The following is a 26,984-nucleotide window of genomic DNA, read 5'->3' as shown; positions in this document are numbered from 1 at the left end:
GGCCGCCGCGACTCCCGCCCCGAGTCTGACGCTCTTAGCAACCGGCCGCGGCTCCGTCTCCAAGGACGCGCGCGCCTCTGACTTCCGGCTGCGAGAGGCGTGCCCGGGACCCAGATTCGGGAATCCGGCCCGCTCCGCCCCACCGGGCCCGGACGGCGAGCCGCGAGCGCCCCGGGATGGGCAGCAATGACTCTTCTCTTATGGTGCGTGGCCCGATCGCAGACCGGCCGCTTCCTTTGGGGCTCTCCGCCCGTGATCGGTGACCCCGCGCCCCGCTTCTCTCCTGCCACCTCTGACCGTGCCTGCTGTCCCCTTTACCGGCCTTTCGCTGTCATCCGCCGCTACAGGGGGGACCTGGCTGCTTCTCGCTTCACTCTCTCTGGAGAGTGCATCCTCTCTGGTGCTCTCTCTGTGCACCCTGAGCCCCAAATCAACATCCCCACTCAGGCCTGTCCCCCAAGCTCCCCCAAACCAACGCACCCAAACCCATCTCCATCATCTTGCCATCATCTGCCCTTTCCTTGCCTGTGCCTCTCCTGTGCCCCCCGCCTCAATAGATGGCACCACCATTTGATCCCCCAGCTTAAACTCTTCCTCCTACCCATCCCCTGATCGTATCTATCAGCAGGAAATGTCAGCTCCTAAATGTCCTCTGAGATCACTCACTCCTTTTATCTCTGAGCCCAGGATCACGGCCATCTCTCCCCTGGGCACCTGTAACAGTCCCCGCCCAACTGGTTTCTCTGCTTCGGCTCTCTTCACCAGCAGTCCCCCCTACCAAACTCCCCACCACACACAAAGCCACCAAAGTGGTTTTTGCAAAGACACACATCTGAATACATCCCTCTCCCCTGTGTAAAACCATTCCAACTGCTTCCTTTTACCCTCAGGATGATGTCTGGGCCCTTTCATATGGCCCACAAGGCTGTTAGAATCCAACCACATCTGTCTCCAACCCCAGCACCCACAAACCTTAGGGGAAGTGAGACTCGCTTTGAAATCTCAGCCCCTGTTCCTGGGTGACCTTTGTCAAGCCCCAGTCTCCATGGCCTTTGGCCCTCTTAACTGGGAAGGATATGGAGAGGATACTGCAGAAGATAATGGATGTAAAGCCCTGGGTACAGTTTCCGGCAGGTGGTTAGCCCACAATAAGTTGTAACTAACTACTGATGTAATTATTCTTATTATTGGTCCCCTCTCTTTCCTCTTAGTTCCTTCCTAAGACAGCTTGAGTTGAACCAGAATCTGTGGATAATTCCAAAACAAAAACCTCCAAACTCCTTCTGGGGCGGAGGGAGGGGGGAGGGCAACTGCATGGAGTTGCTCCTGGGGCTGGTGAACAGGATAAGGCCCGAATGTTCTAGAAAAGACACACAAAAGGGCTATTGCAACTGTGCCTTCCCTCCCACAGGCTGGGATCATTTACTATAGCCAGGAAAAGTACTTCCGCCATGTGCAGCAGGCAGCGGCCATGGGTCTGGAAAAATTCAGCAACGACCCCGTGCTGCAGTTCTTTAAAGCCTACGGACTCTTCAGGGAAGGTAAGGACTCATCAGTGTTGGCCTCCTGACCTGGGCACTAGCCCAGCACTAACACTGACTCCACCAGATGACCGCTTCTACCCCAGTCATGGAAACAGTCTTGTACTCAGTGCCTACGTCCCCAGGCTAGTCCACAGAAGCCCGTGCAATCCATATCTAGTTGACTTTGAGACCTCAGGGGGCTCACTACTGCTGCAATGCACCTCAGTTTCCCCATCTGGACGAGTGGGTGGAAAGATGACTGCATGATTATTGAGTTGATCCCAGGCTTGGAAGCTGAGAGCTAGGAGTGCAGGAAAGGAAGGAAGTAGTGGGTGTGGGTACCAGCAGGTATGGTGCAGGAGCAGGCAGAGAGTGGGGCCCGTGCAGGTGCTGACTCACCGACATTCAGAAGGTGGTCCTGGGCTGGGGACGGGCTGAGCTGTCCATGGCCAACATCAGTGGGCATGGAGGGTTAAATGTAATTGTTGGCTCTTGAACAGCTAGCTGGAAATGCCCCACCATTCTTCTTCAGAAGTGACATGAGCCAAAAATCTCAGCCTCGCAGGTATCCCTATGAGTACTCACGGGTACAGCCTCAGCTCCAAGCCCTCCAGCCCCTGGCAGTCTGGGCCATGGGGCCAGCAGCCTTTCCAGGGAGCTTCAGTCTTCAGGGACCTCAGGCCATTGGGGAATTTTTGGACCAGTTAGTTCTCTGATTTTGGGTGAAGCCAGGGGGTGCCAAGCCTTGGGACAGCCCTAATAAGGGCCCCCATGTACCTTCCATGGAACCTCCTGCCCTTTGGGCTTAGAGCTCAAGAGCATAACCACGTGGTCTCTCTTGGCAGAGCGCATCCAAGATGCCATCAGCAACCTGGAGAGCCTCCGGAATCACCCAGACATGTCCCTGTGCTCCATCATGGCCCTCATTTACGCTCACAAGGGCTGTGAAACCATTGGTGAGTGCAGCTATGCTTAGCTGGGCCTGGCTCCACCAGGGAAAGATCGCCCCACTCCAGAGAGAGACACAGCCCCATGAGGGCTACAGAAGGAGGTGTGAGCCCTGGTGACTGCAGGTTCTATTGGCCCATGAGGAGTGGTTGCTGTTCCCCTCCCATGCAAGGCCCAAAGAAGACCCAGTTGAGTGGGAGCCATAGGCAGAGAGCATGACAGAGGGAGGGGTCGTCCTTCCAGATCCCAAGAGTTGGGGGGAGACACCCTGCTTTCTTTTGCCATGATGTTGTCAGGAAAAATCACCCTGATATAAGTAATTCTACTGCTAGTCTCCACTTCTCTAGAGAGGTTCCAAGAGACCACAGACTACTATTTCCCTACCCAAAATGAATTGTAGGCCTGAGGTGGAGGATTCGGGTCTTGTCTGTCTGCTCAGCATACTGCTGGGCACCGAGGAGAAACGATAAATCTCAGGCAGACAGCCCAAGTCCATGCCTGGGAAGCTCTCGGGGCACCACAGGGGCCAGTGTTGCTGGTTTCTAGGCCCTGGGCTGGTGTGTCATCGGCTCCATGTGTTGAGGGAACCTCAGAGTGTCCAGAGGCAGCTGCCTGGGCCCTCAGTGTCCCCTGCAGGGCCAAGCACACCTCCTCTCCCTCCTCTCTCGGATTCACAGACCAAGAAGCGATTCAGGAGCTCGAGAGCAGCCTGAAGGAAATCCGCAAGACGGCCAGCGGGACGGCCCTGTACTACGCCGGCCTCTTCCTCTGGCTCATGGGCCGCCATGACAAGGCCAAGGAGTACATCGACCGCGTGCTGAGGCTCTCCAGCAGCTCCAGAGAGGTACTCGTGGGGGAAGCAGGTCCCAACACATCATAGCAGGGTGGCCGTTGCTCCTACGCAGGGCCACGGGACTGGGGGAGGGCCCCGCTCCTACGCAGGGCCACGGGACTGGGGGAGGGCCCCACCCCGCCACTAACAAGACACCTGAGCCCAGTGTAAAGTAAACAGGCAGTGACAAGACAGGTGAGAGTGCCTCAGTGAGAGGCTGTGGGGGTCACAGGGAGGGCCGAACCCCAGCCCCAGCCCCAGCCCCAGCCAGGAAGGTCAAGGAAGGCCTCCTAGGCTGTTTTAAAGACTAGTGGTAATTATCAGGGGAAAGGATTTGATTTGGGGGGCGTGTGCTGGGAAGGGCATTCCAGGCAAAGCGGCAGTCTTTCCCTGGCAGTGAGAGAGAGCAGGGCTGCCCTGGGATCTGCATGCAGCTGCGCCTGGCAGGGCCTCAGGTGTGCGGTGATGCCTCATGGGACATGAGGCAGGAGACACGGGCCGACTCAAGGCCGTGCAGGACCACGGGCCTTATCTTTCCCCTTGTTCTTATTCCAGGGCTATGTGCTGAGAGGCTGGGTGGACCTCACCTCAGACAAGCCCCACACTGTGAAGAAATCCATCAAGTACCTGGAACAAGGAATTCAGGACACCAAAGATGTGCTGGGGCTGATGGGAAAGGTGGGCAGTGTGGAGAGAGGGGTGGGAGTTGCCCTAACTGGGAAATGAATGGACCACTTCTGGAATTGGCAAGTGCCCAGGGACCCCAGCTCTCTCCCTAAGGGGCAGCCCTCACGTGGCCTCGCTGAAGCCCAGGCCTGCTCAGGGCTCACCCATCTCCCTGGAGCCCCTGCCCTGCCCACCCTGAGCCCAAGACTGCTGTGGACCTGGGCTGGTCACTGCGTGCCCAGGTGTCAGGCTCTGCTCCTGTCCTGGTGGAGATACTGACACCCCCCCCCCCCCCCCCCCCCCCGCATGGGCCCCGATGGAGGCTCTTCTCTTCGGCTCCTACAGGCGACATACCACATGACGCAGCAGAACTACTCCGGAGCCCTGGAGGTCGTGAACCACATCACCGTCATCTCGGGGAGCTTCCTGCCCGCCTGGGTCCTAAAGATGAAGCTGTTCTTGGCTCGGCAGGACTGGGAGCAGACGGTTGAAACAGGATACAGGTGAGGGGCAAGGGGCAACCGTGCCACTAATATGTTCCCATCATACCAGGCGGGGAGATGGGAGATACTGTATATTTGGTGGAACAAGACAGAAGTAAAAATTGTCACTAGAGGAGTTGTGAGTACTGATAGCATCTTCTCAGGAGGGAAGGAGAGGGAGAGCACCTACCTGTCCTGGCAGGAAGCCAGCAGCTGTGGCCTGCCATGGACAAATCAAGAAATAGGCATCTCGTGAGGTATGAGCTTATTATTTAGAGGACAGATGGAGGGAACTACCTATAGAACCCAAAGCAGCAGGAGTTACAGGGCAAGAGCAGTCATCACTGAGGTGTGAGGGATAGGGGACTGTATTTCTTAATTTTTTTAAACTATGGCAATGGGCCCGGCCGGTGTGGTTGAGTGTCGACCCAGGAAGCAGGAGGTCACAGTTCGATTCCCCATCAGGCGCATGCCCGGGGTGCGGGCTCGATCCCCAGTAGGGGGCGTGCAGGAGGCAGCCGATCAATGACTCTCTCATCATTGATGTTTCCACCTCTCCCTTCCTCTTCCTTCCTCTCTCTGAAATATAAAAATAAAATAAAATAAAACAATAAACAAACTATGGCTATAATTTACTTTAATAAAAACTTTAGGGGAAAAGGCCATTGGTGACTGAGAGAAGACTTTTAGTTTGGGGCTGGGCCCGACAACAAGACAGTGGAGGTTTCAGGAGTTACTGGGACTGTGGAAGCCCCACGCCAAGAGTAGGGTGATCTGGAAGCACTTTCACTGTGAAGAGAGAGAAAGACCGCTTCAGGGGAGGCATATCTGATGGGACGTTTTCTGAGGATGGAATTTTCTAGAGAACTGAAGCTTTTCTTTTTAACGCTATAACTGTTTTTATCAAGTAATAAATTCTATGATAATATACAGCGCAGCCCCGAAGAAAACAAAACACAAGCCTCTTCCTTCGCTGTGAAGGGAGGGGGAGTCCTCCAGAGAGGAGTGCAATTTGCGCCTCCTAGAGAGGGGGCTGTTAGGAAATTGAAAGGGATCCCCCCCCGCTCAGCCTGCAGGGCCCCACAGGTGCAGTCGCTCAGCGGGCCCTCAGCGTCCCTCTCTTCGTTGACACCTGGCCAGCGTCCTTGGCAGGAGCTGGATCAACAGCTGGGTTTGGTGCCTTGGGCCTGGGCCAGCAGGCTACCTAGAGGCACCTGGCTGGAGGGCACACCCGCTGGTGCCCGCAGCCACTCGCCCGGGCCCTGCCGCCCTCACTCGCAGGGAGACAGGGTTTCCTGCCAGTGGCTTGAGCCTAACCCCCTGACACCTTCCTCCACGGAAGCCTCCCGGCCGCTGGTGTTCACAGAATTCTCCCACTTGTAAATCTCTGCTGCTTCTGGGTGCGTTTCTCTTGTCATCCCCCCATATTATTTATTTATTCTCTCATCTTATTTTTCTTCACCAGTGTTAAAATAATGTGTCTCTTTTGTCTTATGAAAGAAGCAGCTTTGAGTTTTGTTGATGCTATTATGTCTTTGTTTTCTAATTTATTCATTTCTGCTCTTTATTATTTCCTGCCGACTTCCTTTGGACTTATTCTGTTGTTTTTCTCTCTTTTTAAAAAAAAAATGTGTTTGGTGTTTGGGGATTTTTTTATTGATTTCAGAGAGAGGAAGGGAGAGGGAGAGAGAGATTGAGCCCCCAACCTGGGCATGTGCCCTGACCGGGAATCGAACCATGACCTCCTGGTTCATAGGTCGATGTCCAACTACTGAGCCACGCTGGCCGGGCTTTCTCTAACTCTTGAGTTGGATGCCCGGCTCCTCCATTCTCAGTCTCTTAGGATATAATCATTTCATTCTATGGCTGGCCCTTGAGATTTTAGCAGTATCTACACATTTTTATGTTTAGTATTTTTAGTATCATTTGGTTCTAAGAACTTTCTGATATCCATTCTGATTCTTCAGACCATAAGTCATTTAAAAGTTGTTTTTAAAAAATTTCCAAATGTATGAGGTTCACAGTCCCTTCACAATCCTTGTAAATGGTTAGAACTCCTTGAATGTGGGCTCTGCCTAATCTCGTTGGAATTTTACATGTTAAGTAGCATGACCCTCTATTAAACAGAAGGCCATTCCCTGACCAGACTGAAAAATATGAAGTTTCCTATAAAGAAACAGAATATTGAAAAGCCCATAATAGGATCAGAAACTGCCTCCACAATGACACATGATGGGAACCAAGGTGTCCCTTCCGTCTTCCAGCCGCACCCACCTCTCTGTGCTCCCTCCACCCCAGACCCTGGTACCATGTTCACGTCTGTGTTAGTCGGGATTTGAATAGGCTTCTTTCACAAAGACACCCCAAAATACGTGACTTAAATAACATAAAAGGTTGTTCCCCTCTTAGGGAAAAGTCTGGGTGGTGGTCCAGGGCTGTAGGGCCCCAGGCCCCTCCTGTCTCGCTGCTCCGCCATCCCTAGGACGTCGCTCACGTGGTCCACACTGCAGCCAGCAGGATGGAGGGAAGCGGACATGGAAGGCACGTCTGAGGGCACCCCAGGGTATCACACTGGGCACTTGCACGTGCTTCCCGTTGGCCGGAACTTAATCACGTGGCCACACCTAAGCTGCAGGGGGAGGCTGGGAAGTGTAGTTTTTCTGGGTAGCCATGTGCCCCACCAATTTGGGAATTCGATTATTAAAAGAAGGGGAGAATGGATACTGGAAGACAATCAGAAGTTGCCGCTGCAGCACCATCCTAGCCTTGCCTAGGAACACTCTCCATTCGCGTGTCTCCCCTTCCTGTTTCAGAATCCTAGAAAAAGACGAAAGAAATATTGATGCCTGCCAAATTCTAGCCATGCATGAGCTTGCAAGAGAAGGAAACGTGACCATAGTAAGTTCTGAGCCTTGAAACAAACACAGCCAAGGAGGAACCCCTCATAGCACCTCCATCCCCAAGGCTTCAGAGGGTGCGCCCTGGATCTCAGCTCCCTCCCTCCGCCCCTCCCTGCCAAGGATTTCTGCTCTGGTTTGGTCTCTGGGTGACACAGGTCGAAAGGCAGGCAGTGAGGTTGACTCTGGTTCTGCCAGGTGTTCCCTGTGTGCACCTGGGCAAGTATCTCCACCTGGATAAGCCCCAGGATCCTCATTTGTAAAATGGAGATAATTCCACTCACTTTGTAAGGTTGTTATAAGGAATAAATGAGATGACAAGTGAGAGGACTTGGCACAGTGCCTGGTGCACTATAACAACTTGATCTATGTTAACTGATAGAGGTCCTGGTTGTATTTCAGATTTCAGGAAATGCCAGTTTTTTTGTTTTTTTGTTTGTTTGTTTTTAGGGAATGGTTGGAATTAATCAGATATTGACCAGGCACAACCTGGACCCAAACTTGCACCTAAGCCTTGTCGTTTTCCGAAGAAACCCAAAATTGCCCTCAAATGCACTCAGAAACACCTAGAATTCTTAATAAAAACCTCAATGTCCAGGCAGGTTCTTATTTTCAAAAAGTTTGTGTTTTCGGCCAAAAGCCTGCCTTTTGAATAAGTGCATTGCCTCTGTAGAGAGTATGTCGAAGCGAGTCTTCAAGAGGTCAAAGAGGTCATGGAAGGAGGGGGAAGCTTCTGGTTCCTCCTGCACAGCCCTGGGACTGTGGATTTTGTGGTGAGGCAGAGGAACAGCCTACAATTGGAACCAAGCACTGTCCCTGGGTAGGAATAAGAGAAACAGGCCTGTCATCAGCTCCCCAAGACCCCAGGGCCCTGGGCAAGACCTCCTGGGGACTGGCTGGAGGGTTAGTTTCTAGGGCAGTTATCGAGTCTTGCCCCTCCTCTGCCCCCACCTCAAACCCTGGGATCTACCCTTCGCCCCGGCCCAGGCTGCCCAGCTCTGATCTTGCTTGCACTTATTGAGCAGAGTGGACCCCCCCAACCAGGGTTTCTCTCCTGGCTCGTCTTTGCAGCTGGGAACTGAGAACCCTGTACACCTGGGGAGGGAGCGGGCCGAGGAGTCAATGGGAAAGGACACAGGCATTGGATCAATCACCTAGTTGTGTGGGTGACCTCGGGGAAATTCCCTAACCTTTCTGAACCCTTCCTCTGCTGGGCTGAAAAATCCAGATGGTTAACACTGACTTATAGGGCCATTGGGAGGATTCACTGGAATGACAGAGAGGCACCAGTGTGGTGACTCCATCACAGTGGAGCAGAGGTTCGGGGCCAGGGACCCATTCTGACCATCTGGTCCTGGACCAGCCCAGGTGGGCTGCTGCTGGCCCGGTGGGCTGCAGTGCGGGCGCAGTGACAGCTGCCTCCAGGCTCTGCCTGGGTGGGTCAGAAAGGGCAGCTTCTCTTCACAAAGTCAAGGGGCAGTGCCAACTCCAGGTGGACAATGTCCCTGAAAGCTCCACCTAGGGGCTCTGAAGCAATGCCAATGCCTAGACCCCCACGTCCAGTTACATTGGGTCTCTGGGGCTGGCCCTCAGGTGTAGGTATGTGTAGGTTTCCCAGCTGATGGTAATGCACAGCCAGAGTTGAGAAACTCTTCCCAGCTCCCGTTTTACATATTGCCTCTGACATTGTCTGTTTCGTCCCTGCAGGCTGCCGATCACGTTAGAAATCTGATTAAGGCGCTAGAGACTAGAGAACCCCAAAATCCAAGCCTCCATCTTAAAAAAATTCTGGTGGTTAGCAGACTGGTAAGAAGGCTTTTTTCCAGGTTTCTGAAGCACTGCTGTTCCCTAAGGGGAGCCCCATGGTCCCCCTGGAAGCTCCTGTGTACCCCGCCTCTCCTCTCTCTGGTTCAGACTTGGCCTCTCAGGCTGGTCACCCACACCCCATGGCCCCTACCCGCCTCTGGCCAGTACCTGTATCATGTGGGCTCTGTCTCCTTGGCTCACGTGCCCCTCAGAGATGCTAAGAAGATCAGGGAGATAAGACTGGCAGCACTTTTAGAGTGGGAGGCGCCTCTTTGGGTTTCTGAGGGTGGCGGTCTGGCTGTTGCACAGCAGAGCCACGCCCAGCTCTGGCTTTGGGGTACTAGGCACCCCATAATCTCTGTGGAAGTGAGCTGGGAAGGCTGGCCTGTCTAGAAGGCCTCTGTGACTTCAGGCAAGGTGCAAACAGGCCAGGCCTCCAGACAGCCTGCCTCTGTCAGGCCCATCAGCTCCAAAGCAGGATTTACTAGGACTTGCCCCAGGAACGGGGGCAGCTCTCGGGCCTCAGGGACCAGAACTGTGGGGTTGAACGCCACGGGGAGACCATCTCTCCCTTCGTGTCTGTGTCTGAGTCTATCCAACTCATTCTCTGCACTTGGTAGGAAACGTGGCTGCTCACAGGCTTTGGGACCACTTCCCATCAATGGGGCACAGGGATCTCTGTCACCCAGCTTCAACTTTTGAAAAACCTTGTGGTAACTCCTTGGACACGGGTTCCTGTGGCTGGAGGCAGGTTCCACTGAAGAGGCCAGTGCAAGGTTCTTTGGGAAGTGATCAGCTACACAGACTCAGCTACCTGGACATAGGGTGCCTCTTAGGCTCCCCTGGGCCCCACTCCAAGCCTGTCCAAATGTCCCCCAATTCTGACACGGCCTTGTTCAGACAGGCTGGACTGACCGGTCTCCCCATCCCGTGTGTCCGCTCTTTCCTTGCAGTGTGGGAGGCACCAGGTGATTCTACGGCTGGTGTGTAACTTCATAGAGCGCACCTTCATGGCTGCGCCCGCCTGCGCCCGCATGGCCATAGAGCTGGGCTACTGCTTCATCCTGCAGGACCAGGTGAAAGAGGCGTCCATGTGGTACTCGGAGGCCATGAAACTGGACGAGAACAGTGTGGCCGCCTTGACAGGTCTTTGCAGGCTGGGCAGGGTGAGGGCTGGGAGGGCAGATGCTGGGAGGCAAGCGGGGTGGCCTTCCTGGGTCCGAAGGAGAGGTGTGGGGAAGCATTGTCCCCAGAGGGTGTGTGAGTTTAGGGGTACATTGTATGATGGGGTACCTTTCCGTGAATCTACAAGCATAGATGTAAGAGGCACAGGAATTCTCCAAAGTGTGTTTAAAGCCACTCTGACCTACATCAGACCTCCAGTGTCCACACTCTGACCCCCTGGACAGCCTGCCCTTTCTGCTCGGACAGCCCTGCCTCTGCTCAGGCCCCACAAGGCCAGTGTTGGAGGCAGTCCTCCCAGCACCCCTGCCCCAAAGCCTCTAGCCTCACCTCTGTGGACCCTCCCCCCACAGGCCCCTGAGCTGAATGGCCACCAGTAATTCTGAGAGTTTTACTTCCCTGTCTGTCCAGGTGCTTCTCCCCTCCCCCTTTATATAAATGTCAAATGAATTTTCCAGAGCCTAATTTTCATTTTGCACATTTTAAATATATCTATATATTTAAATATATCTTTATTGACTTCAGAGAGAGGAAGGGAGAGGGAGACAGAGAGAAACATCAGTGATGAGAGGGTTGTCACTGATCGGATGCCTCCTGCATGCTCCCGACTGGAGATCGAGCCCACAACCCAGGCATGTGCCCTGACCGGGAATCGGACCGCGATCTCCTGGATCCTAGGTTGATGCTCAACCACTGAGCCACACCCAGCTGGGCTTTTAAAATATTTTTTTATTGATTTTTTTTAGAGAAAGAGAAAGGGCGAGGGAGAGAGAAACATCCATCATCTGCCTCCTGTGCTCGCCCTACTGGGGATCAAGCCAGCAGCCCGGGCATGTGCCCTGACCAGGAATCGAACCAGTGACCTCTCAGTGCCCGGGACAACGCTTAACCAACTGAGCCACACCAGCCAGGGCTTCACACATTTTTTAAAAGCCCTCCAATCCAGGTCCCTGGTGAATTCTGAACCAGCAGTGTTTCGTTTTGGGCGAGGAAGCCGCACCATCCAGTGCTCAAGGCAGGCCTGCCTCTTTCCCTGGCTCTGAGGAACTGTGTCTTTTGGGACAAGTCACTTCTCTCTCCACTCCAGGCTCCTCGTTGGTGCCACACAATTGTCAGAGCGGCCGGTCTTCATTTCCCCTTCAGCACGCCAGGCTGACTCCTCGGCCCAGGCCTCTTCCTAACCCCCAGATCCCATGGAAATGATGGAAGACATTTTAAAAAGATAAATGCAGCCATAGAAATGGGGAAAGGCGCTGCCGGTGGACCAGAAACTTTGAGAACGTCAGAGAGAAGCTGTAAAGCGGAGAGCCTCAGATGCATAGACACTCCTGCAAGTCTGGAAACCCGCGAGCCAGCGCGGGCAGAGCGGCCCAGCTCCCCCCAGAGAGCTCCAGGGAAAACAAAAACGGAAAACCCAAGCTCGGGGGCACCGGAGGCTGGCAGAGGATACGCCACGGGGCAGCCGGCGAGATAGCGGGAGGATTGCTGACGACCAGGGATGGGATCAGGAGGCTCCAGAGGGAGCAGAGCAGACCCCTCCCCCGGCCACCCCCACCCCTGTGATTTCCCAACACCACAGGGACAGGAAGGACCCAAAGACGTGGCTGCTGGACACATGGGCAAAATCCCCTGAAACCTTCCTCCAGCGCGCTGAGTCCTTCCCCATTTCCTCACCCAAGGGAGAGCCCCGGCCGTTAGGCCAGAGGGAAGTCCACGGGGCAGCCCCACGCGCGCAGCCGGGAGTCACCGCCTTATCTGGCCCGGCTGAGAAAATCGGTAACCTTAACAATTTGGGAAATCTGCCCAGCTGCGCGTTCCCATTAGTCTAGTCCCTTTGTAAACCTCCTGGCAGTTTGAATGAGGGGCCAAGCGGGACGTGCGAGGCCGTGGCCGGATACAGAGAAGACTTGCCCCCACATAACACCTCCAGAGCTGGCTGGCTCCAGAGGCTAGGACGTCAATAAGTAAAGAACATGCTACCGTGAAAAAAATACAGAGAACCAAAAAGAGTTGAAGAGCCTGGCCGATGTGGCTCAGTGGTTGAGCGTCGACCTATGAACCAAGAAGCTTTGATTCCTGATCAGGGCACATGCCCAGGTTGCGGGCTCGATCCTCAGTGGGGGGCATGCAGGAGGCATAACTCTCTCATCATTGATGTTTCTATCTCTCTCTCCCTCTCCTTTCCTCTCTCTGAAATCAATAATTTTTTTAAAAAAGAGTTCTTGAAAATTAAAAATGTGATTGCAAAGTAAAAAGTTCCATGGATGAGCCCAGTAGCAGGACGGATATCACTGAGAACCAAGATGGTGATTAGGAAGACAGTTAGGAATAAATACACCAGAGTGGCCAGGAAACACCTCTAAAAGAGTGGTAGAAACAGAAGGGATCTGTCCTCCCAAATTCAAAACATATCACAAAACAACAGCAGTGAAGCCAGCTTGAGGCCAATGCTGCAATAAATGAAAGAGATAAAATGGGACAGAAACCGGTCTTCTGATAAAGATGACACTTCAAACCAATAGAATTTCAAGGACTCATGGTTGGATACCTGGCTGTCCAGCAAGAAAAAACTAAAGGCAGCTCCCCATCTCACACCGTACTCAAAAATAAATTCCAAATGAATTAAGCATTTAAACATAAAAATTGAATTGAATTTGGGTTCCCTGGGAGATTCTAAGCATGAACGACAAACTCCGAAACTTTGAAGGAAAATATTTTACTGATTTGTAAACATTTAAACATGTAAACATTTAAAACTAATGGATGGCAAAAGACACTAAAAATAGTTACAAGGTAAATGGTAAACTAATAGAAAATGTTTGCTACAGAGAGTTAATAATCTTAATATTTGAAGAGGAAAATAAAAATCACCCCCAAAGAAAAACAGGAAAAAGCTGTGAACAGAAAATTCATAGTAGAAAAGACAGTAACAATATGAAAAGATGTTCATTCTTCCTAATAATCAAAAACATGAATTAAGGCATGTTGGAATTCACTTTTTAGACTGCGAGGTGGTGAGGAAAGGATGCTTTCAAGTTCTTGGCAGTGATATCAGTGCAAATATCTCTGGAGGACAAGCCGGCCTTACCTGCCAGCGTTTTAGACATGCATGTTCTCTGACCCATCGACTCCACTTCGGGAATTGGAACACACACAAAATGCTCGCCACCGCCTTGCAATATTTATTCATTGAAAACAAACCCAGTGGGAGACGAGGTGTCCTTCAACAGGGCAATAGTTAAACCAGTGGTTACACCCACAGAGGAATGTTATGTCTTCATTAAAGAGAATGGGGCAGATTTGTATGAGCTGATGGGAAAGTATGTGTTTGCATTAATAACCCGATTCGTTACTGCTGGTTACCTCTGGAGAGAGGCACTGTGAAAGCCAGAGCACGAGCTGGGGATGTTTTTCTACATTGCCTTAGGATTTTAATTCTCTCCCATGAGCATGTATCACTCTTTACGTTTACAAAGATGTTGGAAAAGGTCCCCCACCTTGAGACCCTTCCTTCCGCGGTCCCACCAAGTTCCTTGGCCTGCTGGGCTGCTTGCTGCACTTCCCCGCTGGCTCCTCACTGTGTTCTGTTCTGCTCCCAGGGGTCATCTGGTGTCAGATCCTAGAGGGCCACCTGGAGGAGGCTGAGCACCAGCTGGAATTCCTGAAAGAGGTGCAGCAGTCCCTGGGGAAGTCTGAGGTCAGAGCTCCCTGGGGCCGTGGGTTATTCCAGGAGGGTGTCCCCCCATCCTCCCACCCCCAATCTCCAGGAGAAAGCAGCCACGATGGCCCGGACCCCTGCTTCACCATCGTCTCCCCGGGGCTGCCTCCACAGGTGCTGGTTTTCCTCCAAGCCCTTCTGGCCTCCAAGAAGCGCAAGGGGGAGCAGGAGGTGACGGCGCTGCTGAGGGAGGCGGCGGAGCTGCACTTCTCCAGGATGCAGGGCCTGCCCCTGGGCTCCGAGTACTTTGAACAGCTGGACCCCCTCTTCCTGGTCTGCATCGCCGGGGAGTACTTGCTGTTCTGCCCCAAGCAGGTTAGCGGGAGGCATGTCTTCACGGCGGGGGTTTGGTGCATAGATTCGGACAGAGGCAGGGACCTCCCCCGGCCCGTCACCAGGAGGCTCCAAGCTCCAGGGGGTTGGGGAGCCCAGTGCTTTTCAGACTCCACCTGCAGCATGCACGCAGATCACCTGGGAGTTGTTCCAGTGCAGGTACTGATTCAGTGGGAGAAACCCTGCATCTGGAACAAGCCCCCAGGTGATGCCAGTGCAGCTGGTCCAGGGATCTCACTTGGAGGGCCCCAGCCCGTGCCCCGGCCTTTATCCTCGAGAAGAACCGAGTTCCCTTTTTCCAGAAGTCTTCTAAGAAGTATGTTAGTCTACTCGTTGGTCCTGCTTTCCCAGCCGGTCGAGATTCCTTGTGAGCAAGGATCACATCTGACACACCCAGTATCCCTCATGCCTCGTCGTGAGTCACCCCACAAATGTTTGCTGAGTGCACTGCCATGTGCTGGACACCAAGCTGGGCCCTGGGAACACGCATGGACGAAACGAAGTCTCCATTCCTGGAGCTATGCTCTTGCACTAGATAGTACAGAGCAGATAATATGTGTGGAGGGAAGTTTCTTTGCTGGGAGAGCTTTCTCTGAGAGCTCCAGGAGTCTCTCTGAGAATGGGGCAAGCTTCACAGCCAGACCCCCCCCCCCCCCCACGTCCTTACAGCCCCGGTCACCAGGCCAGATCGTGTCTCCACTTCTTAAACAAGTCGCTGTGATCCTGGGTCCTGTGGTGAAGGCAGCACCGGCTCTGATCGACCCCCTGTATGTGATGGCTCAGGTCAAATATCTCTCAGGTGAGCCTGTGGGTCCTGGTGGCCAAGTGGGGACTTGCATCGTCCCACATCCGTTCATCTATTCAGACACCTGGCAGGACTTCTGCCCCGAGTTAGTGTCCATGGGATCCCTGCCTGGTATACTTTATGCACACTCACACACACGCTCACACACACGCGCACACACACACACACTCACCAGGCCTGCCGATTCGTTTCTTCCAGCCTCCAGTCTCCCAGAAACCTGCCTGACCTCCCTCACCAGCAGGGGTCTCTCCCACCAGGCCTTTTGCTGATGGTTTGGCCCGTGCTGGGTAGTAGTCACTGAGCCTCCCTTACGGGCAGGCACTGCTCTGATACGAGGACACAGCAGCAATCAAACAGGCAGAAGTTTCCCCATGGAGCCTGCATTCCAGTAAAGATACATCAGCTAAGCCGGAGCAAGGGGTAGAGGGGACTGTGGCAGGGTTGCAGCTTTTAGCAGGTGGTCAGGAAGGCCTCGTGGGGAGGTGACACCCTGTGCCATTAGTCTCTCAGAGCCTCTGGGTGGCCAGAGTGGCTTCCTTCTCCCATCTCAAGGCCCAGATCCTGGAGAGAGGGGAAGGAGAGAACCCTTGTGGGTGCCCCCTTGTCCTCTCTCTCCCTCCCCCTCTCTCCCTGCCACCTTTCACCCCCGCTGCCTGAAAGCCAAGCTGACCTCTGTTGTCCGGGGGCTTCCAAAGGATCCAGAATGCCATGGGGGTGTGCCTTCCGGTGCTGCGTCCTATGGGTGGCACTCTGCCGAGGGCTCCCCCGTCTTCATCCTCAGTCCTCCCCAGTGTTCATCTGAGTACCAGGTTTACCCACAGCTTCAAGGCCTCCTGGGTACCAGGCGAGGGCAGGAGCGCTCCCCCAGGGGTGCTGGCAGCTGCCAGCAGGTTTAGGGCCAAAGCAAGGTCTCCAGCTGCTTGTGTTGCCATGGCGACATCTTCGCATTTCTGCAGCACCAGGGAAGGAGCAGGGAGTTCGGGGCCTAGGAGCGGGTGTGCCGCACCCACCAGTGATGCGGTGGAGGGCCCTGCTGCTAAGGGGCCTGGCTGCCTGCGCATGTTTTGCACCCAGCTTCTGGTGACCCCCGAGCTCACGTTTTCAATTTTTGTTTTCCCTGGAGTGGGAACAGTTAAGGAACCTGGCTGCTGAAGGAGGAGGGCTCTCCTCCCAGTTCACTGCACCCCACCTCTAGGATGCCACTGCCACCGCTAAGGGCCAGCCTGGCTTCAGGGAGGTCTCTGAGCCCCACATGCCAGGGCATTCAGAGCTCCGCCTCAGGAGCTGGAGGGCCCCGGTGTAAATGCTGACTTTGTCCCACGCAAGCTCCATGACTTATATCACTGGAGTCCCAGCCTTCCGCCTAAAACACAGGGATAGTAATACCAACCTTGCAGGGCTGGGCAAACATTAAACCAGCCTTCCTCTGAAGTGCTTTGTGTGGGTTGGGCATTGAGCAGGGGCTTCGTAAGTTGTGGCGAGTATAGCCACCATTATTATTAGGTTTCGTTCTGTTCTTAGGTGTGGGAATCAAGACTTAAATGTTTCCTGGAGCTTCCAGATAGAGCAGTAACATGGCGTAGCTGTCTCCCTGAGGGTGACAGAAAGGATGTGTCACGCTGAGGTTTGGGTTTCACGAAAACTGTGTAGTTTTCATTTTAGGAGGAAGCCTCTGAGTGAAGCAGAGCAGAACTGGGTAAAATGCCCACCTTGGGTACTTCTGGGTAACAGGACATGTGAAAGTCATTCTGCTTTTACACACTGGGTCCCCGGAGTCCCCGAGGCTCCTTGGATGCAGTGGTCTGTTTGGTATTTCCAGGGGAGTTGGAGAATGCCCAGAGCACCGTGCAGCGCTGCCTGGAGCTGGACCCCACCTCCGTGGACGCCCACCTCCTCATGGCCCAGATCTACCTGGCTCAGAGCAACTTTGCCATGTGCTCCCACTGCTTAGAGCTTGGCGTCAGCCACAACTTCCAGGTAGGAGTCCTCTGTGCCCGTCACCCACTCAGCACCCCAAAGCCCAGCTGGTTGCAGTCCCCACTTGCCTTGGGAGAGAGGGCCCTGGAGCTCCCTGCATCCCTCAGATCATGCTGCTGGCCCAAAGGGGGGGGCAGGCTCCGTGGGCTCCCGTGGTACTATGAACCCCACCCTCTGCTCTGCTCCAGGTCCGAGACCACCCCCTCTACCACTTCATCAAGGCCAGGGCCCTCAACAAGTCTGGGGACTATCCAGAAGCGATCAAGACACTGAAAATGATCATCAAGTTACCAACTCTGAAGACGGAGGAAGGCAAGAAGCTCCGCGGGCCCTCCATGCGGCCCAGCGAGCGGGTGTCGGTCTTGCTGGAACTGGCCGATGCCCTCCGGATGAACGGGGAGCTGGTAAGGAAGGCCATGCTCCTCTTCCTTGGGCCTGGGGCTCAGCCTGGGCACCGGACCTTTCAATTCTGGCTAATGTTTACTTGGGCAGTTATTCGAGCCTTTATTTGAGAGCACATCTCTCCTGCCTAAAAGGCCTCAGTGGCTCCCATGGCCCTCAAGATAAAGTCTCAACCTGACTGGGACCTGCCCTATCTGTCCCCTGCCTATGTCACTGTCCTCATTAGCATCTCAAGGAGGAGGGGCCCTGGACACCAAAGTGATCTCTTTTCTTTCTGCCACTGAAGCCCCTCCACAGGTGGAGGTGGGTCAGCCTGTGCTTGGCCTCCATGTAGCAGGACTGCTCTCCGTGTTTCATTTCTCTCCCGGGCCAGGTTGGGAAGGGTGATTGCTTTCAGTTTCCCGGAAGAGATTTTAGGTGTCAGGCCACCTGTGGCTGGCTGCGGCAAATGGAGGGTCTGTTGGGTTCCCATGTCTTAGCACGAGGCCACCAAGGTCATGCAAGATGCCATCAATGAGTTCAACGGCACGCCGGAGGAGATCCGCATCACCATTGCCAACGTGGACTTGGCCCTGAGTAAGGGGAACGTGGACATGGCGCTGAGCATGCTCAGGAACATCACGCCCAAGCAGCCCTGCTACATGGAAGCCAAGGAAAAAATGGCCAGCATCTACCTGCAGACCCGCAAGGATATCGGCCTCTACATCGGATGCTACCGGTGAGCTGCCGGCAGAGCACCCACAGCCTCCTCTCCAGCGGCATTGACGAAAGTATGAAATGTCCCGTGGGCTAGAATTTGAGCCTGGTAGGTCAGCCAGGCTGGCTCGTTGCTGAGTCCTAAGGACACCGAACTGAATCAGCCCTGAGCCCTGCCTCCATCCCCTTGTATGGCTCACATTCTGGGGGAACTGTGGGAACACCCCAAGGAGGTCTCTCTATGGTATGACATTGGGACCCAGAGGGTACCTTCCCAGTCCCTTTCCTCAGGCAAAACTCCATCTAGGCAATTCAGGTGAGAGGAGAGTGCTGGTTTGGGGATAGAGGCGACTATCCCAATGGCAGTGGGAAACCGTAAACAGTGGGGTGACACGGTCAGATTGGAGTTCTAGAGAGCAGTGTGGCTGCCTCATAGAGAGGGGTCTGGAGGGCTGAGTGGAGGCCAGAGGAATGGGTGAAGGCTCTGGCCATGATCCGGGTGACACATGAGGAGAGCCTGAACTAAGGTAGCTAGCACAATGCCTCATCACATTGGGATTTCAATGGGTATTGGATGGATGGATGGATGGATGGATGGATGGATGGATGGATGGATGGATGAATGAATGAATGAGTGATTGAATGACTGAATGTCAACCAGAGTGAGTGGAAAGAAGAGAAGGAGATGGACTCAGGAATTTGAAAGATGCACAAGTCTGAGATCAGCTTTGGGTTCCTTTTGCAGGGAGCTCTGTGAACATCTGCCTGGCCCCCACACCAGCCTGCTACTGGGTGATGCTTTCATGAACATTCAGGAGGTGAGCAAGGGCCTCATGGCCTTGCCAGTGGCCCCCCAATCTCACTTCTCCAGTGGGAGAGAAGAGAGACCTCTGACACTTTCCCCACCAGCCGGAGAAGGCCCTGGAGGTCTATGATGAGGCCTATAGAAAGAACCCACACGACGCCTCCCTGGTCAGCAGAATCGGGCAAGCTTACGTGAAGACTCACCAGTACACCAAGGTCAGGCTGGGCTGGGTGGGGAGAGGAGGGGAGGGCCGGCCCAGCAGGGAAGATAGGGGAGGGTGCATGGGTGGGAGGAAGGGTTTGGCTGGGAGGGGGAGTGCCTGAGTTTCCTCCTAACTCTCTGCTGAATGGGGTGCCGAGGGGGGAACTCAGCAACTCTCCACCGCTCCCCACCGGCTCTGGTTGAAGCTTGAGCCCTGCCAGCCAGGAGGGCCTCTTCAACTTAGGCTTCCGTGTTCTGGAGGGGCCCACAGGTGTGGTGGCTGCTGAGGGGAACCCAGCGTGAGGCGCTCCAGTGTAAAACCAGACCTGATGCCAATATTTCCTGTTTGCACTAAGGCAATTAATTATTACGAGGCCGCCCAGAAGATTAGTGGACAGGACTTTCTGTGCTGTGATCTGGCCGAACTGCTCCTGAGGTTAAAGAAGTTCAACAAAGCAGAAAAGGTTTTGAAGCAAGCGCTGGAACATGATGTAGGTGAGGCAGCATTCGAACTCACTACCCTCGCACTGGGGGCAGGTGCATTGCCCCCCACCCCGTTCTCTCTTCTCTTGCAGACCGGTGCAGGGACCAGGCACCAGCTGAGGTCCTGAACCCAGCCCCCCTCCCCATCCCCAGCCTCCCAAAGGGCAGACAACACTAATTTGCATTTCCATGTTGCAGCTACAGACATCCCATCCATGATGAATGATGTCAAGTGCTTGCTTTTGCTGGCAAAGGTGTACAAGAGCCATAAGAAAGAAGATGTGCTGGAAACCCTGAACAAGGTAACTGACGAGTAGGTACAAGCTCCTTAATCTGCCTTTTTCTGATGGGGCTGAGAAGGAAAAATAGGACGAAAGGTTTGGACGTCTCCAGGCTTGGTCCTCAGAAGAGGACTTGGTTACACCTCTGAGCTCCACCTCCCATTTACTCCCCCCGCCCCCTTGCTCATTGATGGATGGTGCACCCAAGTGCTCTAAGCCTGGCTGGGCTGGGCTGGGCTGGGCTGGGCTGGGCTGGGCTGGGCTGGGCTGGGCTGGGCCGGACTGGAGAAGGCAGGGAGCAGGATAACGCCTTTGTCCTCAAGGGTGCTGGTGGTGACGATGATAAACGATGCCTGTAGCTCTATGCTGGATTCTGTACTAGGCTTTTTGCTTTCTTATTTAATTCTCACAGTAGCCCTTAGAAAAGAGCACTGTGACGTTGCTATTTAACAGATAAGGCTCGAAGAGATTAAGAAATGTGCCCAAAGTCACACTGCTAGTAAGTGGTGGAGCTGAGATTTGAACCAAGTATGGCTGGTCCCAGCCCATGCTCTTTCCCCACTGGGCTGCCCCAGGTGGGACAGCTCCTGGCTGTTCCCGCCTTGCCTTCCTCACTCTTTCTGCCCAAGGATGTGGCCTGGCGCTTGTTCCTGGGGTGCATTCTGTAGTTGTAGAGGGAGAGCCCACTCTGACTGCGTGATTTATTCCATTGTTTGCCACAGGGGTCCCATTCCTCTGTTTGGCCCCCAGGGAGCCCAGTGCTGATGTGTGCCCTCTTCCTGAAACTTAACCCTGGCATCATCATTTCCCCTTGCCCCGATATGCTCTCTAGTTACTCCCTTGGTCATTGCACGTCATGGACATTTGTGGGGGCTGCCTCACATTCCCAGCAGGGCAATATTCAGAACAAGCACATCCATCAAAACATGGCTTGTGCCTGGCCAGGCGTGGCTCAGCAGTTGAGCATCGACCTAGGATCCAGGAGATCGAGGTTAGATTCCGGTCAGGGCACATGCCCAGGTTGTGGGCTTGATCCCCAGTGCAGGAGGCATCCAATTGATGACAACTCTATCATTGATGTTTCTATCTCCCCCCCTCCCTCCTCCTTCCTCTCTCTGGAATCAATAAAGATATATTAAAAAATACAAAAACAGCCCGGCCAGGCATGGCTCAGCAGTTGAGCGTCGACCTAGGATCCAGGCGATCAGGGTTCGATTCCCGGTCAGGGCACATGCCCGGGTTGTGGGCTTGACCAATGACTCTCTCATCATTGATGTTTCTATCTCTCTCTCTCCCTCTCCTTTCCTCTCTCTGAAATCAATAAAGATATATATATATTTTTAAAGAATTTTAAAAAATAAAATAAATTTTAAAAATTTAAAAAACCCACAAAAACAAAAAAAAAAACATGCCTTACATTGAATACCTACTGTGTGCTTGTTCTAGCCTGCAGGAGGGCCTCAGCAAATTTGACACAGTAAGTGCCAAGGTGTGATGGAAACAGGTAAACAAGTCGAGTACAATAGAGTGTTTTGTTTGAGTGCCTTTGCTCAGCTCCTGCCCCAGAGGGAATGCCAGCTGCCTCCCAAGCACTCAGCCAGTGGCCTCGCGTGTCCAGAGTGACCCAGATTTGCTCAAGGGCACTTAAGATGCCCTTTCTAGCGCTGCAGGCCCTGACATGAGAGCTGGGGACTTCCTGTGAATTGGCCTGAGGTCTGGCTCATCAGCCTCCAGGTTTCTGACCCTGAGTTTACTGGTTTCCCAAGGCCCTGGACCTCCAGTCTCGGATACTGAAGCGCGTTCCGCTGGAGCAACCGGAGATGATCCCCTCCCAGAAGCAGCTGGCAGCCTCCATCTGCGTCCGGTTTGGGGAGCACTATCTGGCAGAGAAGGAGTATGCCAAGGCAGTGCGGTCTTACAAGGATGCCCTCTCCTACTGGCCCACTGACAACGAGGTGGGGTCCTCAAAGCCAGACCCTGCTCCTTCTCTTAGGGCACGATGCCCTGCCGAGCTCCCTGACCAGGCCGCAGGCTAGTTCCTTCTCTGCACCTCCCTGAGGAGCTCAGGTGTAAGGGGCATGGGACCCCTGATGTGAGGAGGAGCCTGCTTTAGCTGACGCCCAGGCCTCCCCCACCACAGCCCTTGGAGCAAGGCTGGGGAGCCCCACTTTGATGGCCCGTCATGGAGGGTGGAGTGGGGGAGACATTACTGAAAGTCATGTTAGTCTGGCATCTTCAGGTCCCCCTTGGAGGTGGGGAGACAATGAGAGTGTGACTGCCAGGGACTCTGGGCACGAAGCCCAGGCTAAGTTTCCAAGGAGGTTTAGAGTCTTGAGGGAGGTAGGGCTCCAGTTAGGGAATGATGGCTGGAGTTCACCCTAAGAGAGTAAATGAAGCCCTAGCCAGTTGGGCTCAGTAGTTAGAGAGTCGGCCTGTGGAATGAAGGGTCCCGGGTTCGATTCAGGCCAAGGGCACAAACCTCAGCTGCAGGCTCGATCCCCAGCACCTGTCGTCGGGGCATGTGCGGGAAGCAACCAATCAATGACACGTCGGTGTTTCTCTCTCTCTCTCCCCCTTCCGCTCTCTCTGAAAAGCAATGGAAAAAATATCCTTGGGTGAGGGGAAAAAAAAAAGAGAGAGTAAATGAAAAGCTTCATGACAGACCCATTCATTCACTGAACGTGCTCGCCTCACAGATTTCTAATACATGCCAGGTGCTATGCTTGGCCCTGGAGACACAGTGGGACAAGACATAGTCCCTGTGCACAGACTGTCCTCAGGCAAGGGGCTGTGGACAAGTACACGTGCAGTTCTAATACCACGAGATCCGTGCCTGTGTGTGGGTCAGGACACTATGGGAACTTGGAAGAAGGGCACCTGTCCCAGAGTCTGGGGCACAGAGGGCTTCCCAGAGAAGGTGAGGTCGGAGTTAAAGCCGAGGGATGAGTGCGAGTTAATCAGCCCCCGGCTCCGAGAGGGTAGTTAGTGAAACGCGTGGTGTGGCTGGAGTATTGGTGGGAGAGGAGGAGGGCCAGTTCTCCCAGGGAACTTGGGACTTATTTTGGAGGCAGAGCTGATAGAGCTGGGGTGTGAGAGAGCGAGGCATCCTCCCCAGAGTTGTCCCATGCTGTCCCTCGTTCGTTTATTACTTCCTGCCTTGTTCCAGGTGGTGATGGAACTGGCACGGATCTCTCTGCTCCAGGGGCACCTGGACTTGTGCGAGCAGCACTGTGCCATTCTCCTAGAGACTGAGAAGAACCACGAGACCGCCTGCGTGGTACAAGGCCCCCCCCGGTCCCGGTCCCTTTCCCCATCCTTCCCAGGCTCTCCACAACCACATGCAGGCCTCTTTCTAGCCCCATAACCTCCAATGCCTGGCTAACCCAGCCCCGAGGCCTGTCCAGCAGAGGAGACTCGGGGCCTGCCGTCCTTCAGACTGGAGGGTGGGCTGGCAGCAGGGGGCAGCATCTGCCTCCTGGGACAACCCGGGGCAGCAGGGAGGTGGATTCACTTCAGGGGAAACCACACCCACAGCTGGTGAAGGCAAGGGTGGGACCAATTCCTGGGAATTGGGGAAGTGTGTGGGAAAAGCCCCACCACCCCAGTCCCACTTATCCCTATCACCCAGGCCACCTCCAGGGCCACCCCAGCAGAGGAGGGGAGCCCCCATTCTACCTCCACTGCCTGGAGCTAGCAGTTCTCAGACACGGGTGAAGGGGCTGGCTCTGCTAGCTGGCAAAAGATCCCACTGGTGTCCAGCCCTGGCCTTCCCTCCCCACTTCCATCCTCACCCCAGGGCTACCCCACCCACTTCCCCCAGGCAGCCCCACCTTCTGGGCTCCTCCCGTGGCAGCTTCTCCCAGTGCCCAGGGAGGCTCATCTTCCTTCCCTCTTTCCCCCCTCCCCTCAGCCTCCCCCACCCACCGCCACCCCCACCCCCACGCCCACGCAAGCTGCTGGCAGGAATTCTAGAGCTCCGTGTGTTTTCTGATAGATGATGGCTGACCTGATGTTTAGAAAACAGAAGTACGAAGCTGCCATCAATCTCTACCACCAAGTCCTGGAGAAAGTGCCAGGTAGCTGCCTGCATGGAGCCTGCCCACTGAGGCTGCCTCTCTCAGCTCCCAACCAAGCAAGCGCTGCTCTCCCCAGAAGGGTGGGCCCCCTCCCCTCCTTCCTGACCGGGCTGAGGAAGCCCCTTCCTCTCTGATTGTTCCCAGAGAGGCAGGAAACTGATAAAGCCCCGATGGAACGTGCTGGTCTTTCCTGAGTCCAAGGGGCCAGTTCCAGGTCTCAGGCAGGGCAGTGCTTGGCACCGGACCCAGGACAGCCTGTCTGTCCCTAAGTCACAGACACTGGGGATCAACATAAGTCCCCTTCTGAGGTCACAGCCACCTGGAAGTGGCTAGAACTTCTCCCCTGGTATGTCGCTCCATTGCCTCTCACTACAGCACGTACCCCTCCCCCCCTCCTGGCTGGAGAAGGCGCCAGACACAGCAGGCCCACAGCGGTCTGCCCGGAGGCCCAGCAGATCATAGCTTTTAGGAGTGTGGGTCCTGGAGCCAGAATGTCTAGGTCTGAATCCTGGCCTTCCACTTGTCAGCTTGTGTAACCTTTGGCAGATTTCTCAGCTTCTTTGTGTCTCATTTCTTCATCTGTAAAATGGGAACAATAAGAGTAACTGCTTCGTTGTGTGGTTAATATACAGGTGAAACACTTAATGCCGGGGGTCAGTGTAACTGTTAGCTGCTCTTATTACTACATCTAAGCATCATTATCGCTATTCTCTCAACACTGGAGACCAGTGGAGACACTGAAGCTGCTGGAATGTCCCTGCTCAGCCCAGATGGGGGAGGTGTCTCCTGGTCCTCCCTGCTTTTCCCAGCCTGGAGATCTCCACTCTCTTATTTTAGACAATTTTTCTGTACTGAGTAAACTAATTGATCTGCTACGAAGAAGTGGGAAACTCGAAGACGCCCCTGCCTTCTTTGAATCGGCCAAGAAGTTGTCCAGCCGAGTGCCTTTGGAGCCGGGGTTCAACTACTGCACAGGCATCTACTGCTGGTGAGTGGGGGGCAGGTGTGCCGGGCAGGTAAGGCCCGGAGGCTTTCTCCCTCACAGGCTCGCTGGCTGGACCTTTGCCCAGCACGGGGAAGCAGAAATTCAGCTTCCAGAGCGGAGAGCGGGGAGACCAGCGATCCAGCCCCTGCTCTGTGCAGACGTGGGGTGGCCCCTGTGTGTCCCCACACTCCCCAGGCCTCTGTTTTTCCCATCTTATCTTTGGTGTTTCTCTCCTCCACTGCAGGCACATAGGGCAGGCCAATGAAGCTCTGAGGTTCCTAAACAAAGCTCGCAAGGACAGCACTTGGGGCCAGAGCGCCACCTACTACATGGTGCAAATCTGTCTGAACCCAGACAACGAGATAGTGGGAGGAGAGGCTTTCCACAGCCTTGTGGCCGAGAGCAAGTAAGGCCTGGCTGGCCCCCGGGGGCAGGGGCGGGACCCCGGGAAAGGCGGGGAGAGCCTGCGGCCTCTGGGTCCAGACGCGATGAGGGCCATGCGGGCAGGTGGGCGGCCTCAGGCTCACGGGATGCCCGCAGCTCCCCCGGCAGGAAGGAGTCAGAGCAGCAGGGCGTGCGCACCGCCGAGAAGCTGCTGCGGGAGTTCTACCCGCACACGGCCTGGGGCCAGACCCAGCTGCGGCTGCTGCAGGGCCTCTGCCTGCTGGCCACCAGGGAGAAGGCGAACGTGGAGGCCGCGCTGGGCACCTTCATCGAGATGGCGCAGGCTGAGGTGCGCCGGCCGGCCGGGCGGGCGGGGGGCAGGCGGGAGAGGGCGGGGATCCCAGCGCAGATGTCCGCTTCCCACCCCGCGCGCAGAAGGACAGCGTCCCCGCGCTGCTGGCCATGGCGCAGGCCTACATGCTGCTGAAGCAGGTCCCCAAGGCGCGCACACAGCTGAAGCGTCTGGCCAAGGCCCCGTGGGTGCTGGCCGAGGCCGAGGACCTGGAGAAGAGCTGGCTCCTGCTGGCCGACATCTACTGCCAGGGCGGCAAGTTCGACCTGGCCTCCGAGCTGCTGCGGCGCTGCTTGCAGTACAACAAGGCGAGGGGCGCAGCGCCCTGGGGGGCTGGTGGGGGGGGCCGGCCAAGGGGGACACCCAGGCTGGAGAAGACGCGGGATAGGAGCGGGACGGGAGCGGGGAGCGCAGCGGGGGCACAGCAAGAAGAGGCATACAAGGTCGGGCAGCCAAGGGGGAGCATGCGACGGGGGAGAGTTGGGCAGGGTTCACGTGTCGAGGGGCGTGCAGGGGTCGCCTAGGCCGGGAGGGGCTGTGGGTGCCCGGGCGCTGGGACCCGATGCGGCTTCCCATCCGCCGAGGCTCTGACTGGCTTTCTCTGCAGTCCTGCTGTAAAGCCTACGAGTACATGGGCTTCATCATGGAGAAAGAGCAGTCCTACACGGATGCAGCCAGCAACTACGAGCTGGCCTGGAAGTACAGCCATTATGCCAACCCTGCTGTCGGTAAGGCGGCCGGCCTGGGCACATGTGGGTGGGGGAGGGAGTTGGCAGCAGGACCGCCACCCTGGCCCCTGGCCCCGGGCCTCAGGGCCTGTATTCCGGCCCATTGTTGGAACCAGAGGGGTACTTGGGTCATCAGGGTGCTACCCACCGTTTGTCTTCTCTCTGCCCTTGGATAGGCTTCAAACTAGCTTTCAACTACTTGAAGGGCAAGAGATTCGTGGAGGCCATCGAAGTCTGCCACAATGTAAGCCCCCAGCACCGGCGGGGAGGGCTCGGTGCACTGGCCTGGTATAGTGGCAGGGAGCCCACCTGATGTTTTCACGCTCTTTCTCTCTCTGTCCAAGGTCCTCGGGGAGCACCCCAACTACCCCAAAATCAGAGAAGAAATTCTGGAAAAGGCCCAAGGGTCTCTGAGGCCCTAG

General features: G+C 55.1%; 1 protein-coding gene across 3 annotated transcripts; it reads left to right on the top strand.

Moving 5' to 3' along the window:
* The first annotated feature begins 176 nt into the window (after nucleotides 1-176).
* TTC21A (tetratricopeptide repeat domain 21A) lies at nucleotides 177-26,984 on the top strand. Of its 3 annotated transcripts, none has more exons than XM_087824597.1 (29): nucleotides 177-203; nucleotides 1,412-1,541; nucleotides 2,369-2,479; nucleotides 3,149-3,315; nucleotides 3,859-3,981; nucleotides 4,315-4,472; nucleotides 7,265-7,349; nucleotides 9,056-9,154; nucleotides 10,108-10,300; nucleotides 13,936-14,033; nucleotides 14,169-14,369; nucleotides 15,057-15,186; nucleotides 17,012-17,169; nucleotides 17,358-17,573; nucleotides 18,051-18,289; nucleotides 19,013-19,085; nucleotides 19,177-19,287; nucleotides 19,630-19,768; nucleotides 19,955-20,058; nucleotides 21,804-21,992; nucleotides 23,204-23,314; nucleotides 24,032-24,113; nucleotides 24,951-25,101; nucleotides 25,343-25,504; nucleotides 25,639-25,831; nucleotides 25,918-26,142; nucleotides 26,442-26,562; nucleotides 26,739-26,806; nucleotides 26,907-26,984. In XM_087824597.1, exons 1-29 carry the CDS (start codon nucleotides 177-179, stop codon nucleotides 26,982-26,984), a joined length of 3,942 nt encoding a protein of 1,313 aa, XP_087680723.1. The 3 variants fall into 3 exon arrangements, with proteins under 3 accessions (XP_087680723.1, XP_087680721.1, XP_087680724.1); XM_087824595.1 differs by having other exon boundaries at nucleotides 7,265-7,355; nucleotides 9,038-9,154; XM_087824598.1 differs by lacking the exon at nucleotides 3,859-3,981.

This window comes from Miniopterus natalensis, chromosome 15, assembly GCF_054644295.1.
Source record: "Miniopterus natalensis isolate mMinNat1 chromosome 15, mMinNat1.hap1, whole genome shotgun sequence".
Taxonomy (NCBI): Eukaryota; Metazoa; Chordata; class Mammalia; order Chiroptera; family Miniopteridae; genus Miniopterus; species Miniopterus natalensis.
Note: the sequence above shows the minus strand (reverse complement) of the source record. Positions and strands in the feature narration are given on the sequence as shown.